At 37.2% G+C, this 14,968-nt stretch overlaps 1 protein-coding gene across 1 annotated transcript; it reads right to left on the bottom strand.

Moving 5' to 3' along the window:
• Positions 1 to 10,216: 10,216 nt before the first annotated feature.
• LOC121798313 lies at positions 10,217 to 12,224 on the bottom strand. Its single transcript, XM_042197247.1, has 4 exons — positions 11,835 to 12,224; positions 11,449 to 11,751; positions 11,067 to 11,376; positions 10,217 to 10,908 (listed from the first exon to the last, which is right to left on the bottom strand). The coding sequence occupies exons 1-4, from the start codon at positions 12,054 to 12,056 to the stop codon at positions 10,745 to 10,747; spliced, it is 999 nt and encodes a 332-aa protein (XP_042053181.1). The 5' UTR covers positions 12,057 to 12,224; the 3' UTR covers positions 10,217 to 10,744.
• Positions 12,225 to 14,968: the final 2,744 nt, after the last annotated feature.

Raw genomic sequence — 14,968 nt, 5'->3', positions numbered from 1 at the left:
ATTGACTGACACAGATTTTAAGAAATTGTTTAACTTTATAAAGTAAAGTGGATAGAAAAAATTAATGAAATGTGAGGCCTACTTTTTTATATTGATTTTATAATAAAATGTGAGTGGAATGAGTTAGTGGAACGTAGATTCCACTTACTAAATATAGCAAAAGTGAAATTAGACATTTATTGGTGGATGGACGAAAAAGAAAAATATGATACATTTAATTGGCGGACGAAGGGAGTAATAAATTTCTACAAAATACTAGACAGGGTTTAACAAATGACAACACATTGATTCGTGCAAAACCAAGGTCAAATATGATCGATTGGGCGATAAAATAAACGCTCCAGATTTCATCAAATAGAAAAATTGCGAACACGCATATTACTAAGATCATATACAGTTCAATAGTAAAATACTATCACCACCTATAAATAATACTTCATCCGTCCTAAAAGAATATGCACTTTGGGTTCGTACATGTTTTAGGAAATATTATATTTTTAATAAGACAATCCAAAAAAAATATTTTATTTTTAATGAAACAGATGGATGGAGTAGTATATTAGAATTTAGAATCCAATTAACATATTTTTGTAATTTGAATAGCTTTCTTGTGAGTTCCTTTGATTGTAATTTGTTGCAACTTTTGTTGATTTCCCTTCTAGTTTCTTACGCAAATTATTCTGAAAATTTATTTGGACGAAGAAATATTAAACCCATAATTTCTTTTAATCGCCAACTGCCCAATAAAGGCCCTATTCCGATACAGGATTTTATGTAGTACTTCCTCTGTTTCATATTAATAGAGTTATTTTTCTATTTTGGGAAGTTCCAAGTTAATTGAGTCATTTCTATTTTTGTCAAAAAATAATTCTCTTTTTTACTTTATTCTCTCTTCATCTCTCTTACTGTATTCTCTCTTACTTTTTTCACCATCCATTTAACACACTATTCTTAAACTCCGTGCCGAAAAGAAATGTCTCTATTAAAAAAGAATGGAGGGAGTATTGTTTTGTGAGTTAAAGTGAAGAGAATAAAGTAGAAGAGCGGGATAAAATAAAGAGAGTAATGTTTCTATTTTTAGAAATGTATAATTCAGAGTGAGACATCCCAAAAAGGAAAATAATTCACTTGGAATGAGATGGAGGGAGTATATAGAGAGAGAGGGTTCTCTCTTAATCCAATAGTCAAAGAGCCGTCAGAAAGAGAGGTCCTTAATCCTGTTGGCGGCGTGATACGCTCGGATTTTGCACGTTTTAAGGCCTTTATTTGGTCCGTTTTGAATGTAAAAGTTGCATTACATGTCCATTATTTGCATATTTTATATATTTTGGTATTTTGACATGTTTTGTGATAAATGTGCATATTTGAGCTTAAAAAGAGAGTCAAAAGGCGAAGTAGAAAATCTGGAGTTTCTGGGACCGTCCAGCGACCGCTGCAACACTGTCGGCGACCGCCGGCGCTCAGCGGCCGTCATATCTGTAGCGGCCCGTTCCGGGAAATTTGTGCATGGAATGAAGACACGCCCAGCGACCGCTGGGCAATGCGTGGCGACCGCCACCCAAGAGTCAGAACCCTCGGATCAACCCATAGCGACCGCTGGCCAAGGTGCAGTGGTCCGTTGTTAAAACGCGACGAGCAGAATTTGCCCTATTTTCTCTCCAAGATTTACCTTATTTTGCTACCCTTTGCCTTATTTAAAAGGGTGATTTTTCTCCTATATATAGCCCCTCAAACTTCATCATTAGGATCCTCTTTTTGCAACATATTTTGTAGAGATTAAAAGTTAGAGTGCTTCATTGTGCAAGGAGTTGAAGAAGGATTCAAGAACATCAAAGCTACAAGGATTCAACCTTTGGGTTTTATTTGCTTTAGTTTTATGTTCCAACGCATTCCTACATGGAGAGCTAAAAGAAAATGAAGAAGTCTATATGGAGATGCCACCAGGATACACAGGAGGTAAGAAAATCTGCAGACTAAGGAAAATATTTTATGGGCTAAAACAGTCGCCTAGAGTATCGTTTGGCAGGTTCTCACAGGCTATGTTGAAGTATGGGTACACCCAAAGTCACTCAGACCACACCCTTTTTTTGAAGAAACGAGGTGAAAAAACGACATGTCTTCTCATCTATGTAGACGACATGATCATCACAGGAGATGATGTAGAGGAAATCAGCAACCTAAGGGCACACTTATTCCAAGAATTCGAGATGAAGGATCTAGGGCCCCTTAAGTACTTTCTGGGAATAGAAGTACTATGGTCAAAGAAAGGAATTTTTCTACGACAGAAGAAATATGTTCTCGACCTCCTAGCTGAAATAGGTTTGTTGGATTGTACGCCTGCTGACACTCCAATGATGATGAACCATGGATTGAGGTTTAAAGAAGGTGTCAACTTGGCCGATCGTGAATAGTATCAATGATTGGTGGGCAAGCTTATCTACTTAGCGCATACGAGACCGGACATCGCATATGCTGTTGGAATTGTAAGTCAGTTCATGCACCGTCCTCAAGTGAACCACTTAGATGCAACCATGAGAATTGTCCGATACTTAAAGGGAACTACAGGATATGGAGTACTATTGAGGAAGAGTGAAGATCTTGAGATAGATGGATACACTGATGCAGACTGGGCAAGTAATCCAATAGATAGGAAGCCGACTGGTGGATACTTCACATTTGTTGGAGAAAATCTAGTCACTTGGAAAAGCAAGAAGCAGAAGGTTGTGGCGTTATCAAGTGCAGAAGCAGAATTCAGAGGAATAAAAAGTGGCCTAACTGAGATACTGTGGCTAAGGAGGCTCCTCACTGAAATTGGATTTCCACCTACACGGAAAAGCCAATTGTTCTGTGACAACAAAGATGCCATCAGTATTTCCGAGAACCCAGTCCAACATGATAGGACAAAACATGTGGAAGTCGATCGTCATTTTATTAAGGAGAAAATTGGAGGGGAAATTGTGGAACTTCCATTTGTCCGATCAGAAGAACAAGTGCCTGACATCCTCACCAAGGCAGTGAATCTGAAGTTCTTCAGTGAGGTTCTGGACAAGTTGAGTACCGGGGATGCCGTTGCTTCAGTTGAGGGGGAGTGTCAACCCTACCTCCTTGTCCAAGACTTACCAAATATGTGAGAAGATATTATAGGAAAACATTGTAATTGATAGAGTAAATAACCTCCTAGAAATAGAGTTATTCTATACCTAATTTACATTGTAACAAACCCTATATTAAAGGGGAGGTATCAACATATCAAATAACACCAATCGATTAAACTCAATTCTCTCTTCTTTACTTCCAATAAAGAGATGGTCGATTATGTTTTCTACTCTGGGATTGTCTGGGACAACGCCCATAGGTTTGAAGTCACGGATTATAATGGCATTGTGAGGTTGATGGGCCAGCTGCCAGAGCTTTGGAGGATGTGGGCCGAGGCGACGGCTAGACATTTCCTCTGGCGCCGACATCCATCATACGACCTGGATGGTGACATGAGAGGTTTCCTACAAGCCAGGCTCAACGGATTGCTAGATCACCTTGAGGGACCACCACCCGCCTCCACGGTGGCACCACCTTTTGACGAGCTGGAGCTTCCATAAGGGACCTTCCTCGGACGTCGAGAAAGGGAGCGGTGTGGTAGAGATTTTGAGGAGGGAGAGTAATTCTAGGCACCCACAATCAAATGGGGTTAGGAAAGAGGGCGAGGACACCTACAACCCTGAGAATGAGGGCGAGCCGATGGAGGATGGCTCTGGGGATAGAGAGAACACTGACAAGGACTCTGAGGGAGAAGACTCTTATGATGAGGATTCTGAGAGAGATGACGAGGATGATCTAGAGATTGAGGTGATGGAAGAGGATGAGCCGGCTGAGGAGGAGCGCATGTCGTGGGTTTTGTGCTCTCATACCAGAGGTACCCTTACCCCGAGATCTTGCACCAGCCTCTCCATCCGATGGACCTTGCATTCTACACTAAGTTGTAAGTACGCACGGGACACTTGGGCAGAGACCTAGCCACTATGTCACATATTCTAGTAGCACCGGAGATGACTCCAGAGCCACCACAGGCTGTTGTCATACCTGAGTACCCCGAGGAGTTGCTATCTCCGATTAAGGTGGTTACGCGCGGGAGTAGATACGGTGACTCCATTTGGATCAGCAGTGATTCCGACTCAGGGGATGATTCCATGGAGGATTAGATATATGGATTTTAGAGTAACGTGTTGTAATGGCATAGGTGTATTTCCATTCTGTTCTCGAACTATGTAGTAGATTCCTTTAGTTCGAGTAACATTTTTTTTCTCGAATTATAGATTTTAGAGTAGTTGGACAACACTATATAAAATCTCTTGCCGAATTAGAAAATGTTCCACTTAGAGTGCGGCGGAGGGGGTTTAACTTTTAAATTAAATATAATATTTTTACAAATGAAGAAGTAAATGAAAATAAGTGGAAAAATAGAAATACACAAACGGTTGGTAATGAAAATCCCAAAGATGTCCAATGTGTTGTATCTTCACACATGATATATTGTTTTGAACTCTTCCGTTGCAGTTCTTATACTAGGATTTCATACCTTAAATGTTGATACTCTGATTTGTTTATCCATGAACCACTTATGTTCGTATGAAACCATGTTCAGTTTTACATATCATATCTATGTTTTTTCCCTATGCATATACATATAGTCACACTAAGCCAAACTTACTTTTATTAGTAAGTGCGGTCGTGACATGTGAACCCCCACAATCTACTAACAACTTCCATCATCTTTTTTCACTATCTTTTACTTTATTAATTGCGCATTAAAACTTGTGTCATCAATAACTTTATCTATTTTGTGTGGACAATTATAGTATATATACTAATTACACTACAAGCTTTAGTCTATGAGCTTGCTTCCTTTTGTCCAGATTAATTAATCAAAGCTTAAAAAACGCCATTAATCATAAGTGAATAAGTGATTGTCCTATTTCTTTATGAAAACAAGGTCATATTTCCTCTTCGGTAATGCATCTTTTCTGCACTACAAGTGAAAAAACTCTTTATCACAAGATATGCGATACGAAAATAAAATAATTATTCCGTTTCTTAAAAATAGAAATTCTTTTCTTTATAGTCGGTTTCCCAAAAAATAGAAACTCTCCATTTTAAAAAATAAACCCTACAATCCATTAACATTAATTCCATTACTTTTCTCTTCCTCTCTTTTACTTTATCATTTTTTTCTCTTCATCCCTCTCACTTTACCAATTTTGCTTTAAAAACTTATGTCGTTTCCAAAGGTTTCATTTTTAGGAAACGGAGAGAATACAAATTATCATCATGATTAAAAACACAAGATTACGCTTGTAGAATATGTTGACCGAACATTGCTGCTAAGATTGCTTGCATAGCAACATGCAATATTCCCTGAAAATACCTAAAAAGAAAACGTTCCAACTTTTGCTTTTTTTCACAAACAAGTTAGAATAAAATCTTAAGACAGTGCAGGTTCCCATCACTTATTTAAGTCCAATTTGTTCACAAACTCGTATCACCAAAAACCATTTATTTTATCATTTAATCTTTTAGTATGGAGCTCAAACCTCTACCTCTTCATCATAATATAATGCAATCTGCCCCACCGCCACTGTCGCCGGCCGCCCACATCCATCGCTACCACCCGTTTCACATGGCCTTTTACTGGAGCAAAGAGGCACAGTTCCTATTTCCGGATTGGCCCGATAACAAACCCGGCATGTATGCGGTGTCTCTTGTTTTTGTTTTTTGCCCTGGCCATTTTCGCCGAGTTTTTATCGAACCTCAATTTGGTCAAACCGGGTTCGAACCGGGCAGCGGCGGTTTTCTTTCAAGCCGGGTTCCATGCTATTCGGGCCGGTTTTTCGTATTTAGTGATGTTGGCCGTGATTTCGTATAACGGTGGTGTGTTTATTGCGGCTGTTTTGGGCCATGCGATCGGATATGTTTTGTTTGGAAGTGGGCTTCGCAAAGGATCAAAGCCCAATTGAGTGATATAACGGGCCTATGCTTGGGCTGCGGGTATTGGATACATGAATTAAGGATACAAAATAATCGCGGAGATTTTGAGTTCCCAATTTGCCCTTTCACGCTGGAAAATATTTTTTATAAATAAATTTGGTTGGCACGTGGCAGTCTATGAGCCATCCATTTCCAAGATCCAATGGTGCATTTTGGTGGTATGTTGTAAATGTAGTTTCATAAATTTGATTACAAGTTTTGTTTATTAAGGTTGTGATTTCTCAGCATGAGATGCCTTTACAATAAATGAAGTGAAATGGATTCAATTAAGGTGAAATGATTTACATAAAACGCGGAGATGATAGATCAATAATTAGGTGTACCAGAAAGATTAAAACTTGTTCAACCCCTGACTATATCAATACAATTTATTTAATGCAACTGGTTTTATCCTGTTTAAGATGCCACTTATTAATAATTTTATTTGATGAAGTTGAAAACCATAATAATGTTTGCATCAGCAAGATCCACTATGGGCTTGAGTTATTTAATTTTGTAAACTATTTTGTAGACCGATTGATTTGAGATTTAAAATTTAAAATTTAAAATTTGAAATTGGAAATTGGAAAATTTGAAATTTATAGGATTAGATATAGAGAATATATGTATGTATATGAATAGAGTGGAATGTTGTAATAGGAATGACATATGATCATATTTGCTTGAATGACATTAGTTGAAACGCATATCCTTGCATATTTAACATAGGACAAAGATTGGAGAGATTACTTCAGAACTAAAACAAACAACAAAATTCTTGTTAAGCTACTTGTTAAGCTCAACTGTGATTAATTCACAAGAAAATTAATTTTCATTTTAATCTCCTCATTTGTGATGCATTATGCCATTAAATATTTAATATTTTCTTTTTCACTCATCACCATTACCTACTTCATTCATACCAAAAAATAAGTCATTTAACCATTCAAGTAAATTCAAATTTACTAGTATAAACTATTTTACTTCTCAAACTACAAATAATTGATATTTCTTCTTTTGATGTCTAAATATAAGTGATTAATTTTTATTTTTAATAAAAAATAATACATTTACTCTTTCTTACTTTATTCTATCGTACTTGCTTTTTATATTTAATTCAGTAAATATCATTTTCATAAATCTCGTGTTCAAAATAAATCTGTCAGTTATAGTAAATTCACTATGAAGTAGTATCATAAAAATATGTAATTAAATCACAGAGTGTATGAACAGTACCCAAATGTCCATGACTTAAGATCTACGGTTTCTTGCCGTAATTTTTACTTTACTCTTTTTTGCATTTCTCGTACTTAACCAATTCTGTATTAAAACTGCATTCCACAAATCACACTATTTTTCATAGACTATTTGTTTAAAATGTTTTCGTGGTTTTCTAAAATTACTCATTTGTAACAGTTTTGTGTTGTATATTGTGTTTGGTGCATTGTATATGGTGCTAAATCCAATATTTTTCGGAAGTGTGACATCATATGATTAACGAAAATATCGACTAAAAACTAGATAAACCAATATAATAAACTAGAAGATGGAGTGCTTTTGTTAGTGATGATGTTAATATACAAGTGTCCTTACCTTTGATTTGTGAGATAGCCAGGGGCGGACCTAGCGTGTGCCAAGCCACCGCTCCAGCGGGGGCTTGGCCGGCGCCGGTCTCAAAACCCCACCATCACACCATGGTCTCAAATTAGTATAGTTTAAATATAATGAGTGATCACTAAATAAATGAACACTTAACTAACATAAATATATTAATTAAATACTCTAATTCTTACTTAAAATAGAAATAGTGTAAGTAGTTTGGTATGAGCCAAAATACAAAAGTGCAAGTAACACGGTACCGAGGGAGTACTAAACTTCATAATTTGAATGAATATTATCGCATATAAAAATATTTTTGCATTTGAAATTCATTATTTATTTGTGTTTTTATCATTTTATAAATTTATAAAAACAAGTAGGAAAGGTAAGATTTTTTTTAAATACTATTTTAAATATATATATTATTTTTAAAATTTCAGCACCGATTTATTTGGATTTCTAATAGCGTTTGAACGTTTCTAACACTAAAATTAGAACTAAATACAACTCATATCGTATAATCCTAGTAAATGATCCTTTTCGAAGATCAGCAAACATTTATTTTATTCCTTAATCTACTTTTATACAAACACGGTGACAAGAAAATAAAGCACAGCACGTCTTAATGACGAAATAGATCAATTTGAGCTTGAAATCTGGGTCAAAAACTTCAAATTTGTTTTTAAAAAAACATATATCAGGAGTGCTTACAAATTAAGATTGATAATTGCGTGACAGCCTAAAATACTGGTTTAGATTCTGATAGTTGGTAAGCAACCGTTGAAAATGAGAAGCTTACATCTTACTACTTGATTAGTGGATTTATTAAAATAGAACCAAAGCCACTCTCCACATGTTGGCAGATGTCAGATTATTGTGCTCGTAAAAACCACCACATAATACTAAATATTGGGGTTGGCCGTTCTAACTCGATTATTACAATAGTTGAAAGCTCCACCTTTGATTATTTTCCAAAACCTCACTTACCTATACTTGGAAAAAATACTTACTCACTCCGTCCACAAATACACAAATAGAAGGACAAGTATGACCAGATACAGATTTAAAATATATATATAATAAAAAGTGGGTTGAAAATATTAGTGGAAATGTATCATATTTTTATATATTAGTTATATAATTTGAGGTTCATTATCAAAAATAGTACTCCTTCTGTCCCAAGAAATCTCTATTATTTTCGTTTTTATTTTACTATTTATCTACTTTAACTATTTATTACGAATTTTTTCAAAACGAGTGCAAAAAATAAGTGACTCAACATTCTTGAGACATAATGAGTAAAAAAATAAATGAGATATTCATTGGCGGACGGACAAAAATAGTAAAATAGGACGATTATTGGTGGGCAAATGGAGTAGTATTTGTTTAGATGTTCAAGTAATTAATTTCACGGAGCGAATTAGAGCTATGAAATGAATCACACAAATCAATCAATGATTACAGAAATCGAAGATATAGTAATGTTTTAGATCTACATTTCGTTGTTTGTGTTTCCTTAAAAAGCTTCAAGTGGAGATTTTTAGTACAGAAAGTCAAGTAGTGTATAAATTACTAGTAAGTTGATGGACGGCAAAATTAAACAAGTTGTGCAAGTGTAACAAATTGAGGCACAACACTAAGTCAATCATGTCACACACAACACAATTATACTCCTCCCTCCAATCTCCATCACACTCGGATTTCCGTTTAATCTCGTGACTCTCACTCTCAACCTCAATTTATTCCATCATGATTGAAATTTTCACCGATATTTAAATTTTAAAAAGGAACGTGTAGAAGTCATTGCTTATTTAGGATTAGATGATCTTTTGTATGGGTTGGGATATAATTTGCTTCGAATAAATTAGTTGGTTGGAGATAAGCTAAGGCATATCACATGACCACAAGCAATGCACATGGAGTGGGCATAACAATTCTCATCAACATATCAAATCAATTATACTATATAAATACTAGTATAATATTTAGGAGAAAGTAGCCAAAGGGATGAGTTCAAATTGATATATTAATAAGCACAGATATAATCAAATTTAAACTTTTTATATATATATATATATATATATATATATATATATATATATTGTGCAAACTCCAAATTAGTTTGGACCGTTAAATTTCAAGATTTGATATTAGCAGACGACAAATAACATCAACAAAAAATATCAAACACGACGTCATCAAATACTGAAAATTTTACTTGTTTAAATTATCTATTCAAATTGCAATACGACCTAGGAAGCATGTCCTAGATAAATTATAAGTATCTCGACGCTTTAATTATATAGTCCCACAAACAAACTGGAAACAAGCACCACTATCCATTGTCGAGAGCTTTTGTATACGAAAAAAACATTCAATTCAAATTTCGAACTGATAAAAACAGTCTAGTGTAAAGCGAGAAGCGACTTTAGCTCAAAACGACAGTCAAAAGGAGAAACCAAAGCATGTACTTTAAAAGATGCAAAGCAAACCAAACACACTACTGTGCAAGAGGCTTTTGCTTCTCCCCATGCTTTGACCCTATATAAAAACTGAAATTCCAAAAACAAAACAAAACAAAACAAATGCAAAATGGGCATTCACTAATAAACAAACCATCATTAATTTAAAGCAAAAATACAATAGAATAAAAAAAAAACAGGCCGGAGTTTCACCCAAAACGAAACTCAACTCCACAGATCAAAAAACCACCCCACAATTTTAGAGGCATTCACTACTATAATTAAAATAATTAATCAATACCTATTGGTACATCCTTCTCTTTATTAATCATAATCTTCTAATCTCAAACAAAAGCAACAACCAAAAGAAGCTGTCATCTTCAACTTTCTTGTACCTCGAGCCCAACAAAAGAAAACCCTCTCTTCGTCTGACTTGTTTATTTCTTCTTCCCTTCTGTAGCTTTATAACCTAAAATAAACAACATCTTCTGCTAATCCCTTTAATCATACTAAGTAATTTAACTATCCCCACTGTCCTATAATACTACCCACTAATCCATCTGTCACAAAAAACACTAGTATACCCATATTCCTTCTTCTCTCCTAGCAAACTTGTAAAAATTCAATCAAATCACTTCAAAATTAAAGACGCAATCTTTCCAACTTTAATATGTCCACTCTTGTGGAAGCCTGAGTTCTAGACTGGCGGCGGGTGGGCTTCTCCTCTGTTGCGAGAACAGAGCATTATGTTTTCTTTCCTTCAAACCGCCATCCAGATTCAAGTTTAATGCGTGAACAACTCTGTCTGGTAACAATACAGTCGAGCAAACTGCACAAAATTAACAAAAATGGTTCAGATCTCTACTATAATAAATGGATAAGTTGAATAATTAAATGTTTTGGAATACTTCAAGCCCGGGCCCAAGTTAAATCGTTGACAAAATGTACTACTACAGTGAATTTAATAATATACGAGTAGTTAATGACCTGGTTTATTGCGATTTTCGGCGGGAGCGGTTCCAAATCTTCGGGGCAAAAAAACTCCGGTTCCGGTTCGTTCCTTTTTAGCGCCGGTTTCTCCTAGGAAAACCGCCCTCATTCCTGAACCGGGTTGTTGCTGCTGCTGAGACTGCTGCAGAGTAGGCCAAGACGCCATTGATAAACGTTGTTGAGTTCTCCCCAATTCTCCGTCCATTTTTCCGGTTTTATTTTGAAATTGATGGTATTCCACTTTCCCCTGCTGTTGCTGGCCCCACACGCCATTTTTAAACATGTGCTGCTGCTTCATCCGTTGAAACTGTAAACAAAACTGTGAGATTAAGTTGGAAATTCAAAACAAAAGTATAAATCGTAAGAAAGAGAGACTGACATGAGAGGCCTGCAAGTGGAGAAAAGCGATATGAGCCTCGGTTTGAGCCTGGTTGGGGTAGTAGGCGGAGGCCAGAGTAGGTGTTTTGACGGCGAAGGGTTTGTTGGAGTGAAACGGCGCCGTTTCATCAGTCATTCGCATCCTCCGAACTTCCCCTGCAGCAGCACACAGCAAATCCCAACCAATATTTTCCTTCGGCACCGGCGGCGAAGAAACCATCGACGCGCTATTCGGACTGCTCTGGCTTGACCCGGGTTTGAACCCGCAGAGAGTCGATTGCGGCGACCCGGAGAGCTTCCAACCCTAGAAAATTAAAAATAGGAAATTAAATTTCAAGCCAGTAAGAAAGAGTAATTGAGAGAGAGATGAGTGGGAGATTTAAAAACCTTGGAAGCGTGGTCGGTGGAGAAATTGGGGGTGTGAGGTAGCTTCCGAGTTAACCCAGGGGCGAAATCGTCTTCGTCGCTCTCGGAGCCGGGTGAACTCAGATCCGAGTTGCAAAACGCGTAGCCTCTCTTCTCAGTCTTGAAGTCCATGAGCAAATCATCGTCTGTTAGAAACTCGGAGGGAAGCCAGAACTCACCATCGTCAAGCTCTTGCGCCATCATACGTAATTTTCGATATGAAGAAAAAAATCAAAGTTTGGTTGTTAATAAATAAATATCGAAGAGCGGTGTGGGCAGTTGCTGCTTCTTGAAGGTTTAATTATAGATGGTGGGAAAAATGAAAAGGTGCCCAAGGAAATATTCAGAGAGAGAAAAAGGGGGGGAAGTGGGAGTGGTGTGGAGGAGTAGGAACCCTAGGAAATAAAGCGGGACAAGCGCGGCGGTGGGGATTTGAGGCCACGCGCGGCGGCAGAAAAGTTTGAAAAACAGTTGGAAAGAGTTGTAGCCAGGTAAGATGGTGGTGGGGTCCGTGTCTGACACCGCTCACTCGGTTCGCATGTGATCCAGCATTTCGACCCCACTTATATTCACTTGCACCCTTTATCCTTATTTTTCATTTATTTCTTCATTTATATCTCTATTGTTTCATTGTAGATAGTATATTAAATTTATTGAGGTTTTTTAAATACTTTAATTAGTGAAATAAGTGTGACAGTGTCACTATTGTACTCGGTGGATTGGTTAAATGGTAAGCAACACAAGATTAGTTGGTTCACTATGAGCTGTTTATTCTGGGGAAATGGTGATTTACATTAAATAGATTGTGCAATATATGATTTCATTCCGTCTTTGATACTGCTCATGTCTGATTCTTTAGCAATGGCCCCTACAGGGCGTCGTCCTCTGCACCGCCACATTAGAATTTTATCCTTCTATCCTTCCACTTGCAGTGGAGCGCTCTATAAGTCGCCTAAGCATTTTCTTTATTTGAATATTTAAATAACTTTAAAAATTGGAAAAAAAAAACCTTCATTTCATTTCAAATTAATATATTACAATACGAAATATTCGTATGGAAAGTGAGAGATGAGAGAAATGTTCGTATGAAAAATAGAATGAGAAACGAGGTTTAAATAGACAAAAATTTGAAAGAAAAAAAAACGAAAACGCGTTGCATCATCCGCGTCACCCACAGTGGGCGGACGATATCCTATCGTCCGCAGACGATCTATAGGGCGCGGACGATGCATCGGGCATCGTCCGCACACCCACAGTGGCGGATCATGGCGCGCCCGGGGCATCAGGCGGCCTATCGCCCGCCCCATTGCGGATGCCCTAAAGCGATATAGAATAAGCTGAATAGTCAGTCAAATTCATTTTAAAGTACACGACAATTGATTATTAAATATTTCTTAAAATAAATTAAAATATATACTTAGTATAATTGATTTTGTGATGTACTACTATTGTTTAAGAATATTAAAATTATTTTATTTATGATACAAAAGGAAAATGTGACATCAAAAAGAAAAATGGTAGTAGTATGATAGAAAGAGAAAAAAGTAATGTTTTTAGAAACGTAATTTTTAGAGGGTGACTTTCAAAAGAAAATGATTCATTTGGAATAGAGGGTATCATTTAATGCATTAGTATAAGATATTTTAGAACGAAGACACTTATATAAGATCAATAGTGGAGTAGTACTCCATTGAAGCCAAATATCGCCCAGTACATTATCTCTAAATTTCATATTTATACTAAGAAATTTAACTTATAAGTTTTATGCCACAATTAAGTGTGTGTCCACCCCCCAACAAAAATATGGCTACTGAAATTAGATATCAATTCAAATTTAAGAATACATGATTTTTTCCCTTTATCGTGATTTTATCATTGTGAATTTATTTCGACTACAATTTTTTGACTTAAGGACATTCACAATGCAATAATAATGTAGAGAAGAGAAAGAGAGATAATATGCTGAGAATAGTCTTATTTATATTATTACTATTTCTTATTTTACTCTCTTTCTGATGGGGTGCGTACTAAACAAGCCCAACAGCAATGACGGCCCATCAGCCCAAAGCCCAAGGAAGAGTATGAGTTCGGCATTACCAAAGAGTTCGGCCTCAGCCTACAGCTCGGTAAAAGCCAACCTATCAAGCTCTGCTCTCAGGTCGGCATCAAGCTCTACTCTCAGATCGGCAACCAAAGCAGGAGTATGAGTTCGGCATTACCAAAGAGTTCGGCCTCAGCCTACAGCTCGGTAAAAGCCATCCAATCAAGCTCTGCTCTCAGGTCGGCATCAAGCTCTACTCTCAGATCGGCAACCAAAGCAGTTCGGTCTCAGTATTCGACCGAACAAGGAGTTAGTGGACCCATACAGGATGTCCAACACACCCACTACCACGTGGTGTCAACTCAGGCCACGATCGTAGGCCATGACCTACGCTACATCCACGATCTTAGGCCATGACCTACACGACATCCACGACTTAGGGTGGTGATGCAAGCCACGATCTTAGTTCAAGATATAAATAGAACTTAGATCAGATAGAAGAAGGTTAAGCTCTCTAGAGATAAAATCATATAGCAAGTCTGTGTTGTAAGCTGTAATCCCAGATCAAGCAATACAATCTTGCCCTCCCTTCTTCCCGTGGACGTAGATTTACTTCAGTAAATCGAACCACGTAAATTCTGTGTGTTGTAGTTTTCATTCTCTACCAGCTTTTACTAACATCAGAAATTCGCGGATCCATCACTGGCGCCGCCTGTGGGAAGCAGAGAACAAAATTTGTGATAAAGCGAATTTTTGATCCATTTTTTTCCACCCAAAAAATGCATACCAGATCGCAGAGTACCCGTATTCCTGCCCGTGAGAACCAGGAGGAAGCCAATCCATCCCATAGGTCTGGAAAACAGCCTAGGGATAAATCCACCACCAGTTCTCATGGCGAAGGAACAGGCCGCTCCAAAAATCGTCCCACTGAGTCTTCCCAGCAGCCTGATTTGAATGAGGCTGTCAAGCTGTTCTTGGCTGAGAAGCAGGATGAGTTCTTAGCCTTCCTGCAAAAGAGCCAAGAGCCGAAGACGAAAACGGAGGATTCTCCTTCCTCATCCAGACATGAAAGTCA

The sequence above is a fragment of the Salvia splendens genome, chromosome 1 (assembly GCF_004379255.2).
Source record: "Salvia splendens isolate huo1 chromosome 1, SspV2, whole genome shotgun sequence".
In the NCBI taxonomy this organism is placed as follows: Eukaryota; Viridiplantae; Streptophyta; class Magnoliopsida; order Lamiales; family Lamiaceae; genus Salvia; species Salvia splendens.
This window is presented reverse-complemented; position numbering and strand designations above follow the sequence as displayed.